The 21410-nt window shown below is 48.3% G+C and overlaps 2 protein-coding genes across 5 annotated transcripts; one reads left to right on the forward strand and one right to left on the reverse strand.

The window, feature by feature from the left end:
- Positions 1-1813: 1813 nt before the first annotated feature.
- Positions 1814-18569, reverse strand: RAD21L1 (RAD21 cohesin complex component like 1). Of its 4 annotated transcripts, XM_064729698.1 has the most exons (14): positions 15245-15369; positions 13352-14544; positions 13066-13195; positions 11501-11600; positions 10429-10535; positions 9870-10055; positions 9157-9258; positions 8067-8177; positions 6821-7050; positions 5879-5981; positions 5034-5173; positions 4274-4354; positions 3657-3734; positions 1814-2880 (listed from the first exon to the last, which is right to left on the reverse strand). In XM_064729698.1, exons 2-14 carry the CDS (start codon positions 13493-13495, stop codon positions 2689-2691), a joined length of 1704 nt encoding a protein of 567 aa, XP_064585768.1. In that variant the 5' UTR covers positions 13496-14544; positions 15245-15369; the 3' UTR covers positions 1814-2688. The 4 variants fall into 4 exon arrangements, with proteins under 4 accessions (XP_064585768.1, XP_064585766.1, XP_064585767.1 ...); XM_064729696.1 differs by lacking the exon at positions 13352-14544 and having other exon boundaries at positions 15245-18567; XM_064729697.1 differs by lacking the exons at positions 9157-9258; positions 13352-14544 and having other exon boundaries at positions 15245-18556.
- TMEM74B (transmembrane protein 74B) lies at positions 18086-19341 on the forward strand. The gene is made up of 2 exons (XM_064730321.1): positions 18086-18319; positions 18796-19341. Exons 1-2 carry the CDS (start codon positions 18086-18088, stop codon positions 19339-19341), a joined length of 780 nt encoding a protein of 259 aa, XP_064586391.1.
- The last annotated feature ends 2069 nt before the right edge of the window (positions 19342-21410 follow it).

The following is a 21410-nucleotide window of genomic DNA, read 5'->3' on the forward strand; positions in this document are numbered from 1 at the left end:
CGTCTGCGAAGCCCCGCGGGCCGGGCGTGCCCTGTGCCCGGTGGCCCTGGGCTCCTCGCCCCGCGTAACCCCGGAGGAAGGGGAGGGGGGGAGCCGGGGCGGCCCCGCGCTGCAGCCACCCGGCCCTTAGCGTCCCCACAGTATTGCAGTTTTTATTTTAAGCAGTACAGCTCCGAGGAGATTCCTGCCTCTAATTAGTGACGCACTTTCATAAAGTCATTAAAAAACCGGAATTCTGTGCCCCATTTCAATCCCTTTGGCTCAGCCCTAATCGCCGGGGCTGGGGTGGAGGAGCAGCAACATCCAGCCGGAGCTGCTGTCCCGGGCTGTGACTGGCGAACGGGGGGCTTGGGAATTGAGGCTGACGGCTGGCACGGCACGGCACGGCACGGCACGTCCCGTTCTCCAGCACAGCCCGGTTACTCATGGCACTTCCCACACGCTTCCTGCTGTAACTGTCAAGATCAACCTTCCCAAATTATTTGCGGAGGAAACGTCTCGGGAGCCCCCGCGCCGCGTCCCGCAGCCCGCGCTGGGCAGCGGCTCCTGGGCAGCGCCGTGCCCGCGGCCGGAGCGCCCAAGGTCGGCTGCGGACACCCCCGTGGGGACCGGGAGCGTCAGAGATGCACATGTGCCTGTGCTGCAAACATCCAGCCTGTGTGGATCCACATACGGATTTATGTGGGAAATATTCACAGCCAGAGTAGAACCTGAGCCCAGTTTGGGTCTGGACCCCAGGCCCATTGTGCTTCCCAGACGTTGCCAGCTCCCTTTGTCACGCCCCCATGGTTATTTCAGAGTTTTGACAAACCTGTTTGGTAAATACATGTCAGTCTTTCTTGCAGCACTATTTCCTGCATGATCTGTACCTCATTTATCCCAACACACAGACTGTTTTCAGTGTATATATATCTCCTGCCTCCCATTTATTCCTGCCCGCCTCCAGCTGCCTTTTGTTTCCCTCTTTCCCAGTGAATCCAACGCACAGCCTCTCTCCTTGAAAGGAAAATTAATGAGTTATCACAGCTGCTGCCACTGGAGCAGCTCTGACCATGTGGCACAGGCAGCAGCTCTGCTGTGAGATGCAGAGTCATTCCTGATGGCTTTTGGGAAAGAAAAATGGTTTCTCCTTCCCTCTGCAGTCTGCAGCGCTTGGTCTCCCAGGATACTCTGACCTGAAGAGTGGGAGCACCACTCCAGGGAGACTGGGCCTGCTGCAGGGAAAGAGGGAGAGGTTTTCACCAAACCCAAACCCTTTTCCCAGGTCAGCACCTGGCTCTGGAAGTGCCAGGCCTGCCACAAGGAAAAGATGAGCTGCCCTTGGTTCCAGCCTTGGCCAGAGCCATGCTTCTATTCCCACCCAGAAATAGTGTTTCTTTTGCAGAAAACTGAGAGGTTTTTATTATACAGGGATGCTTTTCCCTTCCTTACAACCAGAAAAGGAACCCCTCAGAGAACAGCAGCACAGGCCCAATACCTATGTAATCAAATATTCCTGTTCAGAAAGGACACTCAGCTGGAACACCCCCACAGCCAGTGGCCACCCCATGTCCCACACTGGGGCTTCACCTCTTTTAAAGCCTTTTTAGCCCCTTAAACAGACCCTCAAAACCAAAGCACCCCAAATCCTGTGGGGCAGGAAGCACACACATCAGTGGGCACAGACAGGGTGTCACTGAGGTGAGTGAACACCTGGAAGTCAGGTGACAGCATCACCCATCCTTTCCCATCTAAAGTAAAATCACCAAGTCCCTCACTCTGAGATGAACCCATAGGATTTGATCCTTCAGAAGAAACAACAACAAGCAAAGGAAACATTTTCTGATTTTTATTGATTCCACATGAAGGAACAATGATGTCCCCAAAGCAGCTGAGTGGGGCACAACCATCCCTCCTCCAGGTGGGGGGCAGCTGGAAACCAAGAGCTTCAGAAAATGACAGTAAAAGGGGTAAAATTTATCCTAAATTAGATAAAAATGCAAAGAACTAATAATATTTCAGTTAACATCCATTTTTAAATAGGTCTACACATGAATAAAGGTGTTAATAAGTTAAAAAGCTCTGTGAAATCTGACAATGCAGGGTTTCTAGGAAATAAAATTTCTGTCTGCAGCTTCTGGACTCTTCTAGGGCCAGTGTAACCTCTGTCTGCCTGAACACACAAAAGCAACACTGGAGACAGTACCCTGCTAGATCTTAAAATATGAAATATTAAACATTCTTTGACAGGAACAATTTTAAATAATCTAAAATTTTTTGCTAGAGAGTAAACAGATAACTCTTACTGATGGTATTAGAGAATTAACAGACACAAGCCTTGTCAAAAATAATTTAAGCTCCAAAGGTAGTCTCTGAGAAAGGTTTTATGAAATTCCTTTGAGGATTTTTATAAAATTCCTTGGAGGACTTTTATAAAATGCTTCACAATGTAAATCCCTTACGTAGAATATATATTTTAGTGGTATTTTATTAACATATTGTATAACTATCATATAACTCATTATGTAACTATAAATATTAATAGTAAGCCCTGTAGTGATCACCTGGGGCAGGACCAGGTGATGGTCATGCTGGGTGGTGTAGAGGGCAGGGAGCTCTGCTCATCTCCCACAGCTTGACAAGACATTCCATGCTTTTCCCAGAAAAACAATTTGCTGGAAAATGCAACCCAAGCTTGTTTTGATCAGTTTATCTGATCTTGTCAAACATGGGCCCAGCAGTGGCTGTGAGGTCAGCAAAGGGCTTGGGCTGCTGCAGCTGGAGGACCTGCTGCTTCTTCAGCACCAGGAAGATGTAAAATGTGGCTGCAGCTTCTTTCCGGCTGTTTCTGCGGCAGAGCTCCCGGAAACTGAAGGAAGACACTCCTGATCTCTTCAGTTGCTGTGTGAGGGAAGTGAGAAATCAATCAGGGCAGCTTCTCCACCAGTGAAACTGGAGCCCATGGAGTCCAAACAGAGAGCAGTGCATAGAGGGAATATCTCAGCCTGAATGGCTCAAATGGGATCCCAGCTCCATGGAATCATGGAAGCACACACTGGTTTGGGTTGGAAGGGACCCTAAAGACAATCTCACTCCCCCACCCTGGATACCTTCAACCAGACAGGGTTGTTCCAAGCCCCATCCAACCCAGCCATGAACACTTCCAGAGATGGGGAGTCCACAACCTCCCTGGCTATCTTCCATCTGTGTTTATAGAAGTGACTCCTAACATTTTAATGCCATAAGAGTGTTGTACTTCTGTGTGTTACTAAAACCTACAATTCCACAGAATTCCATTACACCAGTGAGTGCTTCCATCATGCTTTGTGATTGATAACAATAAATATCCTAGAGCAGTTCTTTGGGCTCAGGTACCTCTTGTATTTTAAAGGCTGTACCTAGGTGTAAATATTTATTTGCTATTTGCACAGACTTTTGAAATACATTCAAAAAAAAAGAGCATTCAGAAAATTCTAGTAATTCCAGCAGCTGTGGAAAGGAACATCACACACTGAGCACACAGAATCCTGATTTTCCACAGAAATACCAAAAAAAGCACCTGCTGCAAGTGAAAAAGGGAGACACAATGGACAGTAGAAGGAAGAGCTTTTCTAACATGGTTCAGCTGAAATCAACACCAGCTTTTGGTATCTAATAACAAAATCCAGCACTGGTACCTGTAAGGTTTTTTGTAACCAAAGACTTCTTTTGCCCCATCTTATTTCTTCATTGTCTTTTCCAGTGGTTGCTTGCTCCTTGAGAGGAAGTAAACAGAAAGTTAGTCAGGGTTTGTAAAAAATCACACACCACAAGAAAAAGGACAGGAGTTCCAGGCTGGCTGAAAATCCAGATGGAGCTGGATGGCCCCAAACTCAGGGAATCTGGAGCCTCTGGCACCTCTGTGCTCACACAAGGCTGTGTGAAACAAGAATGGGACCTGTGTGCTTTGTGCTCAGAGACAGCTCAGGTGCAACATGGACATGGTCCCAGTGAGGCAGCTCCACAGCCAGGTACTGCTCTGTGGCACTGGGATTTGATAGAATTTGCACTGGCCAGGAGCTTAAAGAGATATTCAAATATTTGACTTGGGATTTTGGGTTTAACCTCTGAAGCCTGCAGCTGACTGCCCTGGTTTCAGAGTACCTGAACATCCTCAGAACCAGCAGGGTTGAATTGAAATTATTTCCTTCTCACAGGAAGAAAACTCCCTGGAAATTCACAATGCTATTTTTTTGTTTTAAGAAACAGGGTTCTCTCCTGAAACAAGCCAGGGCCATCAGCTTAGGACACACACCTCTGGCACCTCCACCTGCTGTGCTTCAACTTCCTGGCCCAGGGAATTTTTGGAGCTCTCAGAGAAAGCTGCTCCATCCTCCTGTGAACATGAAAAAGACAATCACTATGCCTGGCCACTTATGCACACCGTGCAATTCTCTTTACACAGTTCTTCTCAAAGAATTTATTGTAATGATGTTTTTCAAAATAACTCAATAGCTGCTTTCTACCATGTCTTTCCTGATACAGGGAAGGACCTTGTGTAGGATTTATCTACAGATGAATCTAAACCTATGGGCAGAGGTCAGGCATGGAGCACACATTTTCTGCTGCCATTAGCTCCAATTTCATCACTTTTCAACATTAATGAGCCTCATATTCTCTAAAGAATGTCCTTTAGCAGAAGTGAAGATGAAGGATATATTGCTTAAGTATTTCCTCGATATGACACACAAAATGTAAGTTTTATCCTTTATAAAGATTATATTTGTCTCTTCAGTACAATATTTCATATTTAATATTAAGCTCTCATGTATACTTAGTGATTAAACTGTAATCTATGCTGATTAATAAACATTTTAATTAATCATTCATTCATTGTGGGAGTTTACCAAATTATAAATAAACTTTCATCACACAAGCTACTTAATGCTCTCTTGACTGTTTTTAGCATCCTTTCCAAACGTTAGTAACTTCTTAACATATTTTAAATGGAACCTTAGCAAAAAGTGGAACCCATAGGCACACTTAGGTCTCTAAAACTGAGGAAAACTGCTCACTATAATTTCACCACAGTTCTCATTGGCTTCATTTCTGTCATTCTGTGATGTCAACATAAAGGAATCATTTCTAGTTTTCCTCTCAGTCTCAGAATGAGCTGGCTCCTGCAGGTAACTTGGCTCTTCTACTGGCAGCATCTCTGTATTAACAGAAAACCAAGGTTGAAGAGGAAATTACTGTAAATCACCATCCTTAGAAAAACCCTCTGAAAATCAAAAATCACACACAAGTTCACAGTCTTTGAGAGGAAGAGTCAGAATAATTGAAGAAGCATCATTCCCAACAGAATCATGGAAGAAGAACCTTCTAAGGCAGGTTTTCCTCTTCTGAAAGTTGACCTTTATGGACTCACAGGAGGTGAGTTTGTTAATTAATTTTTGAGACAGGTTAGGTTCCCAGCAGAGCAAAGGAATGAAAGTGGATACACCCTTCTCAGAAGATCTAAAATGGAACATTTCTTCTTGCCTGATATTAACCAAACACATCTTCCAGATACAAGTAGAACTTTTTACATTAATTTGGAATTTTGGAGAGAAGTTTGGTTAAGCTTAGGATAAGTGGGAAGCTAATTTTTTAAATTTTATTAAAAAAACCCCACAAGCAACATTACCCAAATCTGCAGTTTCAGAGATAATTAGAGAAACCAAAGATAAAACCAAAAATATCTTCTTATGCCACAAGGAAGAAAAATTTGCATTTCATTTAATTTCTAAGAAACAAAAGAACAGCTAAGTAGTAATTTGGGTAATACTGCACAACAACACCTCTTGTGTCTCTCAAACATTATGTAGAATAGAAAATACTCTCTACCACCTAATTCTGCACAACAGAATTAAAATATTACCTGTAGTATCTTGCTCTTTTCTCATTTCTTTCATTTCAGACATCCTCCATATTCTATTTGCTCTCATCTTAAATATGTCAGTCTTGAAGCATTTTTCAAACAACTGAAAATAATTATTTTTTGTTTGCTTTCAGAATATCACGTCAGATTATTTACAAACATCAACACAAAATATGAATATGAGCTGTATGTTAATGACTGCAACCCAGAATTTCAGTATTTGAATTAGGTCACTCTGAAAATCTGCAATTTTTTGTTTGTTTTTAAGCAATAGCTTTCTGCAGCTCTGACATGAATTCCATGAAAAAAAAACCATCTTAGGAGCAGCTTGAATCATTTTTTTTTAAGCCAGCCAGTAGGGAAGGATGAAAGAAAGAAACATCTGCAGTTTTCATCTTCTTAAAGAGCAAGTTGTAATTCTGCAGCTGGACTCTAAGTGGTGAAGCTGCACTGCTGCAGTGAACCCTCCCAAATCCATCAGCAATATTCTACTACTAATGTCTGATGTACCTTTAAAATAAATATAAACAAAAGACATCTCAAATTGATTATGAAGAGGAAATATACTAGAAAACAATACAAGAAATGAGGAAGTATAAAAGAAATGGACAGAAAAGTAAAAAGCTGTGTCTCAGTGCAAGTTTAGTCAGGTGCCAGTGTGTGAAATGAAACATCAGCTCTTGTTTTCCTTTAGTAATTTTTCTCTTGTTGGAGTGCAGAAGGTTAAGGCTGTGACCCCACAGATGATGAAACAATTAGTGGTGAGGGTGCAAACCATCAGGTGTCTGCTGACCTGAACTGCACAGCAATGCTCAGGGCACACCTGCAGCCAGCTCCAGCTTCAGATCAGAGTCTGCAAAACCTCTCTCACTCAGATCCCAGCTCTGCAACAATCCTGAATCCTACACAGTGGCACAAACCCCACAAGGAACTGATGTTTACCTTTTGCAGCTGAGCATCAATCATAGGCACTGAAGAATGGGACAGGAGTTTATCCACACCTCCCCAGTCCTTCCACATCATCGTTTTCTTGGTGGGGGGAGCGAGGTCCAGCGTGGCCAGGAGGTCAGAGGAGTTGGAGAGCTGCTTGTAAATGGTTTGGCAGCTGAGCTCCTTCTCTGCATCCACCAGCAGCTTCCTCTTTCTTTGTTTTTTCTTCCTCGGGGTGACAGCTACATAAAGCAAGTATTAATAACAACTCTTAAGGTCTATTCCTAGGACATTAAACACACAAAAAAAGCCCAGTGAATCAACCTGGCTGCCGACCTTCTGAACACTGCCTGGACTTGGAAATCAAAGTACAAGTGCACAGGCCAGTCCTTCAAAACTCATAGACACCAGTCTATGGAGTTTTCACTCTTTATACTCTTTTATTGAAATTCCCTTATGTTTAATTGTGGAAGACAAATGACTCTTTTAATAAAGAGCTGGGTACAGGACAACATAATGAAAACACATGACAGAGCAACAAGACTGAATAAGCTTTAATCCATCAGGAAGTTAAGTGCTCCAGGAACTGCTGATGCACTCAAGAGGTTTCATTACCTCATAATTAATATCTGTATTTGTCAGTCTAATCCTTTAGCAATTTAATCAAGATGTAAACACAAAAGAAAGGCACAGATTAGTTATATAGTCATAACTGCCTGGATATTATTTGGGCAGGCCAGAAAATTCCAATATTGTAAATATTGCTGTCAACATGAGCTTGCTTATTCATAAACAGCCACCAATGTGATAGGGGACATTTAGATTTCCTCTGCAGAGGAAATGTAATACTTTTCACCTTGGATCTTGTTAAAAGTTCACACACCAATTTTTTCCAAAGGCTTGTAAGTTTTAGGATTGTGATTTTAAATATAAAGGTCACTGATGTGTGACTGGCAATTAAAATTTTTCAGGTGAATCTTCAGTACCACCCCCAAGGCCAAGCTTGCAATGCTACCAGAGCTGAAGAGCAACAAAACTTGACTTGTACATGGAAAAAACTGCAAGTAGAAATTTGGGAAGTTAGGATAAATAACCTGACACTGGGTTTGTATAATATTTACTGTAAAAAGGAACTCTGACTGCAGGAGCAGATGAAATCTAAGGTGGGAATAATCTTTATTGCAAATATTTTCACTACTAAAAAGCAAACCAAAACTAGTTAATGCAAACATTTATCAGAAACGAATCAACTTCTGACCTGTATCATCAACTGGCTCAAGCACAAATCCTTCTTCCTGGAACAAAAGGATTGTCTCGTTCATTGTGTGATTTTCATCCTTAACAGTGGTGTCTGCACAGTTGGACTCAACTGCAAGAAAACCCAGCAGATAACCCAAATTAATAACAAAGGAAAATTGCAATATGGACTAATTTCTCAATCACACGACAGAGAATGCTACCAGACAAAACCAGCAAGAAATAGGAAACTGTGGTTTTGTTAATAATCTCCCTTATGTTCACCAGTTCCTTCTCATACCCTCAATGCTCTACACTTCCCTTCACTGATCCCAGAATGACCAGGCCATAGCAGAGACAGATCTGGAGAAAAATTCACACAACAGAAAGTGTTCAGGGGCAAATGTGTTTAGTTTCAATCCCTATCTGTTTCCAGTTGCAGGCAAGTGCATGGCAGTGGGGACATCTCTGTCAACAGAAAATAACAAGCAGCACCAGCAATAGAGCAAGGAGAGGCAAGAGCCACTCTATCCCTTTAAAGCTGTTCCAGAATTCTCTGTTTTAAACTAACACTCTGATGGGGGAGTAAGGATTTAAGATAGCAAAAATTTCTCAGAAATAGTTATCAAAGCTTAATTTCTTTCATCAACATCAAACCAAAAGAAGATTAACAGCACATTTATGAGCTACTTAAGTGTCAGTTGTTGCAGAAATATGAAGCTAGAAATAGAAGCACTGAATTGTTTCTGTTGGAAAAGACCTTTTAAGCTCTCACTAGGAAAGTTCACTGTTACAGGACAGCCTTATTTGGGTTTCTTTCCCCCTCAAAAGGGACATCATGCTGTGAGCAGCAGGGTGGACCAACAGCATATCCAACAGGATGTCACATGAAGGTGTTTCTAAGCAATGTGAAGTTACAAATTTGGAATCTCTAAATCAAATAAAATGATCCTAAAATGGTGGATGAAGCAGTTTAGGAAAAAAAAAAAAAGGCAAAATAAATGAAGAAAGGGAAAAGGCACAAGGATACAAAAAGCTGAATGTGAGTGACATTAGGCATTAACAGAGGAACAGAGGGTTTATGTGAGATGGAGCAGACACTGCAAACTCACTGGCTGTGCTGTTCTCTGGCAGATCTTGTGACAAAGGACGTGCTTCCTCCTCATCAAGAATGTCTTTATCTAGGACATTTTGCTCATCCCTCAACAAGATTTCTTAAATACAAAGCACATAGTTTTAATCATTCTAAGCCTTAGTAGTCATGAAACAGTCTGATACAGCCTAATGTTAGTCAAGGTTAATACTCTGCAAAGAAAGCAAGCTCAGCTTCTGCAGATGGCTGGCAGTGGTGTGGCTGTCTGCAGCAGCACACAAAGGAGGGGATTAGTCCCAAGTTTGAGATTTCCACCCTTTTTTTTTTTTAATATGGCCTTAATAGTGTTAACAGGTATCAATCTGTAAGGTTTACATAAATGCTCTAAGCCATAATGATCCAGAAACTACTTTGCTGCCTTTGTTATAACAACAGTAAGGATAAAAAGTGCTGCACTATTTCACCTTTAAAAACAGAAATTAATTGTTAAACATTAAGCATAAATTTAATGCCTTTAAAATAATGAAATACAGCCTTTAAACCAATTTGACTTGGCAGTGTCTAAGTGATCACAGACTTAGTGACAAGTAGGAAAAATATATGTATGAAAACAACAACTAACATAGAATTTATGTTTGACAACAATCGCTTTGCTGCTCTCTTGACTGTTTTCCTGTAAGAATGAAAATATTTGGAAAGGAACCAACTCTCTTTGCCTGTGGCAAACCCTACCAATCATATCTGCAGCATCCTCCTCATCCCCAAAATGGTCATCCTGGAAGCAGTAAACATCTTCATGCAGCACAGATTTGTCTCCACTGGTGCTGGCTGAGTTGGGATCTGCCACCAGACTGTTACTGCTCGTCAGGACACTGCCCTCAAAGAAGCTCTGTCTCCTCAGGGCTTCTGCTTCTTCATCTGAGGGAACACACAATTCCTGATTCCTCATCTCTGTGAGTTTTGTAAACTCAGATGTATTAATTTCCTAATTTTCCAAGTATTTTTAAAAGGTTGCAAGACACCCCACACCTCAAATGGAATAAAGAATAAACAATTTTATCTAATTTATTAAAAGCAGGAAATGTTTGGTTTGGTTCTCAGTCTCTGACACCAGATTATATTGCTTACACAAAATTTTAAACCTAAGAGAGCATGATAGGCCAATCAGCAAAAGCATGAAACAAATGGACCTTTAATCACAGCTTTTTCACACATGGAAAGGGCTCACATAAAAGTTTCACATAAAACACATTTCCCCTTATGAAATTCTTCTACTCTCAACTACTCTCACCAAAGTTTCTTTCACAGAGAAGTATGCTGCTTTCATAATCCTCTGTAAGTGTGATTTCTTCAGCTTTGCTCTGATTCAAGGTAAAATGTTCAGCAACATCAATGGCCCTGATGAAAAAAAACATTATAAAAATAGAGAGTGAACTGAAACTCATTGAGCATTCAGCTGGAATGTGAAAACTTGGTTCTACACAGCCTTCAATCCTGGCATTTTATCACAATTTTATCCCCATATTTCTCCACTCCCTTTTGCCACTAAACTTGGGCTTTTGTGATTTTGTTCCCATCCAAGCCCTGGTACCTACCAGACCCTCGTCAGAAGGCAACTAATTAGTGAACATCTTTTAAATCAAATTACACAACTCTTTGGGCAGGTAGAAAAGGCACCTTTACAGAGTCAGCACACTGAGGCACTTGAATAAAGTGTATTATATTGCAGCTGTACTTACAAAATAATAAACCCTCACTGATCCCATCAAACCATATTTATGAGGAGGTACAGAGCAACCCTCAGTGGAAATCTCCTGTCCTGGACCTTTGGAGCACTAGAGCCATCAGAAACATGACTTAGCCTCCTGGTTTTTATCAGTTTTCTACATTAGTGCTGCTTTGTGTCAAAAAAGCCTAAGAAATGTGCTGGCTTTTTCTCAGGAGCCAGGCTGACTATTGCTGATAAAACACCCCAGCCCCAGAGAGCAGTGGAGCAGAAACAAAATGAAGCTACCCAGTGGAACAGTGCAACACTGTGTGGTTACTGGCCACATCTTTCAGGATTAATACTCATTTTTATCTCTTCTCTTGGGATTCAGAAAGCTGTTTGCATCCTTCACTCAGACAATTTAAAATCCTGAAGTCTAAGTTCAAGACATTATTCCATTGTGAAGGTCTGTTGATTAAAGGACTGAGGAGAACTACCAAAGCACAATGCCTGTGGCTGCAGAGCTCAGAATTTAGGAGAATTCAGTTATTAAATCAAAACAACCCAATCTGAGTCTCAATCAGATAACAGCAAGTGTATAGCTTTTACTTCTGAAAATTTTAAAACAATGAATAAAAACTAGGGAGGCATTTACTTTACATCTGGTAGTGGTGCTTCAAAATCATGAAATTCTTCAGGTAATGTAATGGACTGATAAGCAGCCTCAAAGTTCTCTTCTGGAAGGTCAAGAAGCCCTGAAATAAACAGACAACATAACAAAATAAGTACCAATAAAATAAAAGTAGTAGGTATAATAAGCCCATAAACCTGTCAGGAGGGACTGCTGCCATTCTAAATCACAGAATGGTAAAGCTTAGGCACCCAAAAGTGGAATTTCAGTTTCCATGTCCTTAAGATGATCTATTTTTTACAGACATACAAAAGAGTTTGCTGCAACAGGACCTGAAATATATAAGTACTTGTGTTGGTGAGCAGCTGCTTTAAGTCCCTGGAAGGTTCTCCCAGCTGATGTCTAGCCCAGTCTTTCACAGCACTGTAAATGAACCACTGTGTTTTCCTTTCCTCTGCTCTGTCTCCATAACACTGTTCTCCAGCAGCAAATAATTATGTACTCAGACTCCCAATTACTTGGGAATCAGAGAATCCTGGGAAAATTCACGAGAGAAGGGATTTCTCAAGGTCATCCAATCCAGCCTTTTGCTCAGAACAGGGTTAATTTCAAAGTCAGATCACTTTTGTCTATTTCTGTTGATGCAGATTTCACAGCATCTCTGAACAGCCCTTTTCAGCATTTTACCACTTCTGCTGAGATTCTTCAACCCCCCTTTTATCTAGGTAAATAAAGCCTCTGTTGCAGTAGTGGTGACTGTTGTGTGCTCCTGAGCTGTGTGGTGCCCTCCAAGTTGCTATAGGATCTCTCTCCAAAATAGCCACCAGTTGTGGCTGGCAGATTTCAGTTGCATATTAAGGGAAAATTTCTTCATTAAAAGGGTTTTCAAGCCCTGGCACAGGCTGCCCAGGGTAATGCTGGAGTCACCATCCCTGGAGGGATTTGAAAGACATGTGGTATTTGGGGACATGGCTTAGTGGTGGCCTTGGCAGTGCTGGGTGAACAGTTGGACTGGGTTTAGGAGGGCTTTTCCAGCCTAAATGGTTCTGTGATTCTATAATTCTGTGATCATATCCTTGAGAATAATGCAGAGTAATTATTGACTATTTTGCAAACAGACCAGGTCACAAAGCACATTAAAACTGGCAGTAGACACTGCTGTTCTCAGGCTTTTTTTTAAACAACAGTGCCTCCCATTTATTGCCTAAGTATGACAAATACAGAGCCTGTTGGAAAAGGCTCCAGTCATCTCAGCTCCCTTCTCCCTGTCTACATGGCTGGAGCTCAAAACACACTGTCAGGTCTGGCACTGACACTGTTAGACATGTTGTTGGTGTCATCAGAAATTAAAATTAATTATTCAGCAATGGAGGCTGAATTCTAGCATCTTCTTGTAAGCCCATTTAAGATACTGCTTCTGTTAAGGTAGTCAAAGATCTGAAATGGCACTAAATGAAGCCAGACCAGCAGTAGGTGATAGTATGGTCAGTTTCTTTTGGGGTCAGTAATGTGTATTTAACAGAAATAGCCAAAAATTAACTTTTAAAATGAGAGGACACAGATGAAAAAATGCTGAATTTTGTGTATACCTGGACGAAAGGCTGTCTTCATTTTGGTCAGAGCTTCATTGCAGTCTGCCAAGAGGTACTTTACTTTCCTGTTGTAAATCCGCACCACCCCCAGGAGTAAGTGTCCAGAGGTTCGCAGAGCTATAGCAAACTGTGAGGATTGAAATTTTAAAAAAAAGTTGTTTAGGAGTTAGTATTTTTGGCAAAAACATTAAAACATTACACAGAAATAACAGAGTTCTCTACAAGAGACCAACACCTCCATCCCAGGACTCTGCAGGAGATCCCTCCTCATGCCACAGCCTACCTTTGGGGAGAGGATTTTTTGGACGGTGGCCTCTAAATTGCACTCAAAGATGTGTGCCTTGGTCAGCTTCTTCTCCCAGTGGGCAGCCAGCCAGATTTTGGCCAGTGGTCCCCGCTTGTTGATGAGCAAATGGACGTAGAACATGGTGCCTGGCAAAAGGTCTCAGGGCAGCCCTGACAAAATTCCCTGAGCTCTTCCCCTTGCAACAGGAGATGGGTCCTGGGGCCCCAAGTAGAATTAGGGATTTAATGGAATCTGAGGGGATGGGGGACCCAGTCGGCTGCTGTGGGGAAGGAGGAATTTAGTGGGATCTGAGGGGATGAGGGGGACAAACCAGGCACTGAAGGGGATGAGAGGATTTATGGGATCATAGGGGACAGGGCACCCAGGCAGATATTGGGGGGATGTGAGGATTTAGTGGGATCCAGAAAGGCTGGGATCACCCAGCTGGGCGCTGAGGGAATGGGAGAACCCTGAGAGCACTGAGGGAATGAAAGGATTTAGCAGAACCCTCAGAGGGCAGGCAGGGGGGATTTGGCGGGAGATCCTTAAAGGATGGGTCAGGGTGGATTTAGTGGTGCCTGAGGGGACAGGGGGAGCCAGCCAGGCCCCGAGGATTTAGCAGGACCTGAGGGGATGGGGTGACCAAGACGCTGAGGGGACAGGGGGCCTGAGCAATGCCAGGAGGGACGCGTTGCACTTAGCGGGATCCTGAGGGACGGAAGGGCAGAGCCGGCCGCTGAGGGGCCCTGCGGGGATGAGGAGCCCCGGGGACCGAGGGGGATCCGGCGGCGCTGAGGGGGCTCGGCGGGGCGGGCGGACCCTCCTCAGGCCTCAGCCGCGGCTCGGCCGAGGGCGGGAAGGCACCGGGGGAGAGTCCCACAGCGGGCCCGCCCTCAGAGCCCCCCAGGGCCCGTGTCCGCTGCCACGGAGCCCTCGGCAGTGACCTGCCGCCGCCAATGGCCCCCTCCTTCCTGGGGCTCAGCAGCAGGAGCCTCGCGTGCCCGGGAACACATTGTCGCATCCACCTCTCCCTCTCCTCTCCCTCTCCTCTCCTTGTCTTCCCCTCCCCTTCTCCTCCCAATCCCGTTCACCCTTGACGTTCCAAGAGCCCGTTTGCAGACACCGCCCCATCTCTTTCTCTGCAGGTGAGCAGCTCCTGCGTGGCTCCAGACACGTCTGATAAAACTCCCCTGGTGAAGGAAATTTGCAGAAGAAAACAAAACAAAAAACAAAAACAAACAAAAAAAAAAACCCCAGAGCCTCGGGTCAGACCTCTGTGCAGAGGGGGAAAGGCAAAAGGTGCACAGCCATCCATCTGTGTCAGCTCCAGCCACCCCTGAGAGAAGACAGTGTATTTGCACACTTAGGTGTCACCAGCCAGGAAAAAAATAGTTTTTCACCCTCTGCTTCGTGCTTTCCATGCTTTATATTCAGGCAGAACAAGCGAAGCTCCCGTTGCTCCCAGGCACAGCCCGGAGCATCAGCTGTTGCCATATCACAAGGCACCTGAGGTTTTCCCTGTCTCCCTGGTGTTAGCTGAAGATAACGAGATCTTAATTATCACCAGGAAAGTGCTGAGCCTCATCCCAGTGCAGCTCTGCATCTGGCCATAGTGGTAAGCAGGGCTCTATCCCTCCAGCTGCCTTTGGGCTGGGGCTCAGATGTTTGGGGAAGGAGAGCGATTTTTTGCTATAAATCATCCTTGGAGTGGTGTATCCCCACAGGGACTTGGAGGAACCTCCCACGAGCCCAGGGGCAGGTATCCACTACCCATCCAGGGCACCAAACCTGTCTGAGAACTCCATGCCCTGCAAGAGGGGAACCACCCTCACTGTTGCCCATTGTGCAGCTCCAGCCCTCCCCAGCACCAAGGCTCAAGTCCAGCCCTACCTGCCTTGCTGGTGGCAGCATCTCGCAGGAGCAGATTGCTGAATCAGAAACCCCCTCATCCATGGGGAGCACTGGGATGCTGTGTCTGGGTACACAGGAACTGGCAGTGTCAAGGCAGGGAGGCTGTGATGTGCTGGGGATCTCTGGTCCTCCCAAATTGCTGGATCTCTCAGTGATGTAGAGCCAGCTCCTGAATTGCCTGGCTGCTTTTCCCCTGACCTCTGAGTCACCTTGAGCCGTGCTGGCTGCGAGTCCTCGCTCTGCCATGGGATGCTGTGAATGCTAAGGAGGCAGGAATTAAACATCACCTCGGTGGCGAGGCTGGATAGGGGTCAGCACTGCCAGTGGGCACCAGACAGCTGTGCACTCCCCAAAATTTGGCTGTGCTGCACTGGGCTGTATTAGGGAACAGAGCCAGGTCCTGTCTAGCTCCATCACATTCCTGCTCCTGCTGTCCTCTTCTGCCTGCCTGAGGCTTCCATTTGCTGTCCCTCTCATCCATGTTCAATCATTTTGTCTGAGGAGTTACATGTTCCCATCCTTGGTTCCCCGTCTGGCTCCTTCACCCTGTTCTATCTCCCAGACTCCTTCCCTCCCTCCTCTTTCCTTTTCTTTCCAAGTCGTCTGTCTCTCCCCTCCAGCACTCCTGCAGTTTCATTGTGAATTTTGGCAGTGCTCCCTCTGACCTTGGCTGTCTCTCTCCTCTCTTTGCTCCTGCACTGGCAGCATAGATCTTGGCTGTCTCAGCCTCTCCTCCCCGTCTCTTAGTGCCAGCACCTTGGGGATGGCGTGGCCTTTGCCAGTCTCCATCCTCAAGATCAGGAAGGATTTTGGGCTACCCTGAGGACCCTTCAAAGGCCTGGGGTCCCCTCCAGCTCCCATCCAGCAATGGCACTGGGATCCTGGGGCAGCACAGTGCAAGCAGCGATGCCAGCAGGACGCATCCCTCTACCTCATCCCTCACAGGTGGCCTCTCGAGCACTGCTGCGGGATTGGGGTGCAGGAGCAGCCCCTGGGCAGCATGGAGCCCTGACCCCATGGCAGGCTCAGCCCTGTCCCTGTAGGAAGGCAGGTGGGAGCCACAGCAGGAGTGCCTCTGCTTCTGCCTCACAAATCCCCATCCTGGCCAGGCTCCTGGCCTTGGCATCCCTGGGTGCACAGGCAGCCTTGGGGCTTGGGTGCTCCAGGACAGAGGGCTTGACCACAGCTCTGCTCAGGAGCAAACTGGTGGCAGTTCTGTGTTCCCAGGGAATTTGGTGATGGTGAGGCAGCAGATCTGCTCCTGCCCATCTGTTCACTGAGATATGCCTGCCTGCTCCAAATCCATCTTTTCCTGCTGATTTGGGACAATCTGTGTCCCATGACCTACTTGTCTCCAAGCATCTCTTGCCTTCCTGCGGAGTGGGTTGGTACTAAAGACTCTCTAAATGTAGTTAACGTGTCAGGATGCACTTACATTTATTTTTAATTCTGCTTCTTTCTCGGCCCACTTCTGGCTACATCTCTGGGGACACTGTGCTGGGAAGCCTCTGTGTTCCACAGAGTCACAAAGTCACGGAATGGTTTGGGTTGGAAGACACCTTAGAGATCATCTCATTCCAAGCCCCCTGCCATGAGATCTCCATGCCCTTGCTGCAGCTCAGAGACTGAGAAGGTGCCATGTGTTGGTTTAGGGTGTTCCAGTCAGCTTCATGGATAGACACTGTGCCTGGATAGGTGCTGTGCCTGGATCGTGTTGCACCTGTCCAGCCCTCAGAAAACACCTCTTTATTTGTGTGGCATGCTCTAAAACTCTCTGACCTTTTTTTATCCATTTTAGCTGTACCTGACAGAGACTTCAGAGAAAATTCCTGCCCTGTCATGACACAGGTGGCAAGAAACTCCCATCTGGTAGCTCCACACAGAGAAGTGCCCAGACACTATGGATAACACAGAGCCCAGTGTGGCTGCAGAGGAACACACTGTGTGCAGGGACAGGGTTCAGGATACAATGGGGACAGGGTGCAGGGCACAAACATCATCCCTGCAGCCCCAGCACTGAGCTCACCCAGCACCTGCAGCACTGGTGTGCTTTTGGAGATGCTGGAAACATGTGAAGGTGTTGAAGGGACTGGCAAAGTGATGGACAAACCTTCCCAGCAGCTGTCAGCAGCCCACCCGCTATTGCTGGGATTTATATCCACATCTCCAGGCACTGCTCCAAATGTGGAAATAGACCACGTCGTACTAACAAACGAGGGAAAGTGTGTGGCTGCCAGCAGGTCGCTGCTGGGGCACGTGCCTGGCTCTGGTGCCAGGTCAGGGAGAAGAAAAGTGCAGGCACTGACATGAATACTCTAGGAAAAATGGAATAAATAACGTGTGTGAGTGTGTGTGTGTGTGTGTGTGTGTGTGTGTGTGTGAAGGGGGGGGCATTAAGCCCAGCGGGACTGTGGTGGGACCGCAGGGGTCAGCAACTCCTCTGTCCCAGGCTGGGGTATATCATACCTGACCCAAACCCAGGTCAACCCCCACTTTCCCTGAGAATTTGGGGACAGTCAGGGCAATGTCCATATGGGACCTCTCCCTGCTGTCTTTGGGGCTGGGGATGCTCATGCTGCAAACCCAGTGTCCCAGCCCAGCTCCACCTCATGTCCCACGGGGGACTGCTGGTTGTGGAGGGCACGTCCTCCAGGCAGACCGCACACAAAACCCACCGTGCTGCTCTGTGCTCTCCAGAGCCCCTCCCCACGCAGCCCCCAGGGTGCCCACGGAGGGTCCCGGCGCTGCCGAGGGGTGCACAGAGGGGTCCCTGTCGCACGGCAGGTGCCGGTGTGCACCCGGGCGTGTGCATGCGAGTGCATGTGTGTGCCCCCCGTACGTGTGTGTGTGTGCGTGTGCGTGCGGCGGCCGTGCGCGACCGCGGCTCGGGGCACCCACCGCCCGCCCCGCGGCGGCACCGGCACCTGCCCGGGGAGCCGGGGAGGCGGCGGGGGTAGGCAGCCCGACGCGGGGGAACGGGAGGGGAAGCGGGGCAGCTCGGTGCGGGCATCGGCGGGGAGGGCAGACCGAGCGGAGAAGCGGGAGCGGAGCCCGGTGCGCGGAGCGGGGCCACAGCTCGGTGCGGGAGCGGGGAACGGGAGGGCAGACCCCGGCGGGAGAAGAGGGTTCGGTGAGGGGCAATTTAGTGGAGTCACAGGGACACAGGTCCCCACAGGGGGTTTCAGACGGATTCGGGAAGGTGGGTCGCGCGGTGGGAGCCTGGTTTGGGAAGGGGGAGAGCCAGGTGGGACGACCCGGTCCGGAGAGGCAGGTGAGGGTTCAGGGAAGGGGAGCACCCCGGTCTGGGGTTCCGCGGAAGGGGGACAGTCCGGGCGGGGTCGCCGCTCCGAAGGTTGCCCGGTTCGGCTGAGCGGGATCCCAGGAGGAGGAGCAGCCCGGCTCGGAGACCTGCGGGGTGGGGCTGGTAGCCCGGCCAGGGAAAGATACTCCGGGGAGGGGAAGCATCCCGCCCTCGGGGTTCGGCTCTGCTTTGGGGAAGCATCCCGGTTCGGGGACCCGCCTCCGACCAGCGGAGCATCCCGTCCCGCTTCCACCGCTCACCTTCGGCCGCGCAGGCCGGCGGCGGTTCCATGGCGTCCCCGCGGGCGGCGGAGCTGCGGAGCCCGGACGAGGCGGCGGCGGGTGCGGGGGCCGGTGCGGGCGCGGGGGGGCCGGTGCCGGCGGGCCCGGGGCTGGCTCTGGCGCTGGGCTGCGCTCTGGGCGGCGCGGCGCTGGTGGTGCTGGCGGGGGCCGTTCCGCGGGCGGCGCGGCCCGACCCCGCCGTGCCGGCGCGGCAGATGGAGCGGCTGGAGGCTCGGGCAGCCCGGCTCCGCGCCCGCCTCGACCGCTGCACCGTGGCCGGGCTGGCGCTGCTGGCCCTGGGCGGGCTCCTGCTCGCCGCCCTGCTGCTGGCCGCCGCCGCCGCCCGCCGCCGCGCCCGGGCCGCCCGCCGCACCGGGGGCACGTATGGCTCGGTACGGCTGCGGCTGCGGAGGCTGTCAGCTGAGGGGACGCGGGCGCTGCTCGAGAGCCAGCTGAGCCCCCCAGCCCAGCCCCCCGAGGGGCCCGGCTCCTAGCTGTGCGCACCCCAGGGACCCCTCGCCACTGGCAGAAACGGGGTCCCCCTGCTGCACTCCAACACCGATACCATTGGGGGAAACTTTGCCTACACCAGCCTTCAGCCAGCATTCTCACCTCCTTGAACCCTTCCTGAACGGTGCTCTGGCCCAGCAGCACCGGACTGATGAGGCTTTGGGGTATACCACCAGACTGCATGGCCCTGGCCCGGGTTGTTCCCCGCCACCAGCACTGGGACAGCATGGCCTTGGGACCTCCTGTCGCCTCCCCAGCACCTTCCTGGATGGGATCCTGCCACCAGCATCATGGCAGTTGGCACAGCCAAGGCAGCCATGGGATTTCTGTGCCATGGTCGGTTGCAGCCTGGGCTGGATGTGAGGCTGAGCTCCTTCCCACAGCCAGGACCTGACTGCTCTTCCCTACAGACCTGTTTCTGCCATCAGTGACCATTTTTAGCAATAGTTTCCTGTAAAACTCTGGCACAGCGCTGGTGCTTGCACTGCTTTGGGCAGAAGAGGAGGCAGCAAGCATACCCACCACCTGTGGGGTGGGGTCCAGCCCCCTGCCACCCCCCAGCCCTCACAGCCCACCAGCTCCATTCCGCACAGCAGGATGAAGGCCAGGACACGCCTGCACCGTGCCAAGCATCCCACTACCACCAGCAGCCCTGGAATGGCCTCTTCCAAACCCATGGTGCTCTGTACAGAGGAGAGTGGATGATTCTCAGTGCCTCGTGGTGGCTGTGTCCCACACTGGCCTGGCAGTGCTGCTGCTGGGGTGTCCCCAGGCTGGCCTCTCTGCTGATTCAAGGCCATTGTCTGTGGTGTGAAGGCAAAATTGCATCTCGGGAATTAAACATGAAGCGTCATTAAAGCACAATGTTCTGTGGAAAGAGAAATGGGTATGAGCAGTGTGCTGGGAAAGGGAAATAACTATCCCACTGGAAAATGCAGACCCACAAAAGGTGCTGTTTATCATGAACTGCCACCAGTTTTCAATCCATCCCATAAGCTACTCACTTCAGACATTCTCAGGCAGGGACAAGTCCCTCCAGACAGCCTGACACAAAGAAAAGGGATTTTTACATCACCAGCCACGCTCTGTACTTATTGTAGGATCCCAAGGAACAACTCTGAATCACCTCACACCTGCAATCCTGGCACCCAGGCGCCTTTCCCTGGGATGAAACCACACTTGGAGTGAAATGGGTGGCTGTGCCCCACTGTCCCCAGACAAACACTACCTGTCCCCAACAGCCCTGGGACAAATGGCTTTAATTTGAGGGGCCAAATGAAGGGTCCAGGGAGAACACGGAAGGGTAAATGTCATTGTGGCTGTCACTGAGGAACTCTAGGGTGGAGGAGGGGATGATGCTGTGGGAGGGAGGGAAGAGAGGGAAGGAAAGGGAATAAGAGAAAAAAGGGAGAAAGGGGGAGCTCTGAGTCTTCCCAAGCAAGGCTCTGCCCTGAGAAGGCAGATGTCCCTCCTGCAACTCAGCACTGGCCCTGCATTTCTGGATTAGTAAAATAAACCCGTTAGATGGAGAAATCATCCTCATCCCTTTTTTGTTGCTTTAAATAAGATGGAAGGAGTGTTTTCAAGATGAAAAGCTGAGCCTGGTGAAGGTTACAGCTGTTAAGCACCTGCTCTATGTGAGCACAAGGAATACTCCCATGGATTAGGCCATGAGGCTGCTCAAGAAACTGCAGGAAGGGGCTGTTATTGCTTTGTCAGCATGTTGCTGGACTGTGCCTTGAGTCCCTGCAGGACTGGGGGAAGCCTCTACATATATAGAGATATATTTACAATGAGCAAACCGTGAAGGAACAGCACAATTAAAGTAGATTCTGCACTGAGATCTCCAGGGCTGGGATGTGATCTCATACACAACCTCCCCCAGCCTGAGGTGTAGGGTGGCTGTGGCAGAGAGACATGGAGCTGTCTGACCTGGCTGTCCCTTCATCACTCTGGCAGGCACTGGGAAAGAGGCACTACCATGTGGTGCTTAATGTGCAGGGGAGTAGTAGGAAGCAATCCAAAATATTTCAGAGTGCTGAGAAAAATCTGG

Source organism: Zonotrichia leucophrys, chromosome 20, assembly GCF_028769735.1.
Source record: "Zonotrichia leucophrys gambelii isolate GWCS_2022_RI chromosome 20, RI_Zleu_2.0, whole genome shotgun sequence".
Classification (NCBI taxonomy): domain Eukaryota; kingdom Metazoa; phylum Chordata; class Aves; order Passeriformes; family Passerellidae; genus Zonotrichia; species Zonotrichia leucophrys.

What these genes read in the sequence shown, in the direction of transcription:
- TMEM74B (XM_064730321.1), top strand. Translation starts at nt 18,086, where the DNA reads ATGTGTGTGCCCCCCGTACGTGTGTGTGTGTGCGTGTGCGTGCGGCGG. An exon ending in AGAAGCGGGAGCGGAGCCCG is followed by an intron (nt 18,320 to 18,795) that starts GTGCGCGGAGCG and finishes GCCTCCGACCAG; the next exon opens with CGGAGCATCCCGTCCCGCTT.
- RAD21L1 (XM_064729696.1), bottom strand. Translation starts at nt 15,511, where the DNA reads ATGGCAGAGCGAGGACTCGCAGCCAGCACGGCTCAAGGTGACTCAGAG. An exon ending in GCCAGAGAACAGCACAGCCA is followed by an intron (nt 8,178 to 9,156) that starts GTGAGTTTGCAG and finishes GTTTTCTTGCAG; the next exon opens with TTGAGTCCAACTGTGCAGAC. An exon ending in TTGATGCTCAGCTGCAAAAG is followed by an intron (nt 5,982 to 6,820) that starts GTAAACATCAGT and finishes AATTATTTTCAG; the next exon opens with TTGTTTGAAAAATGCTTCAA.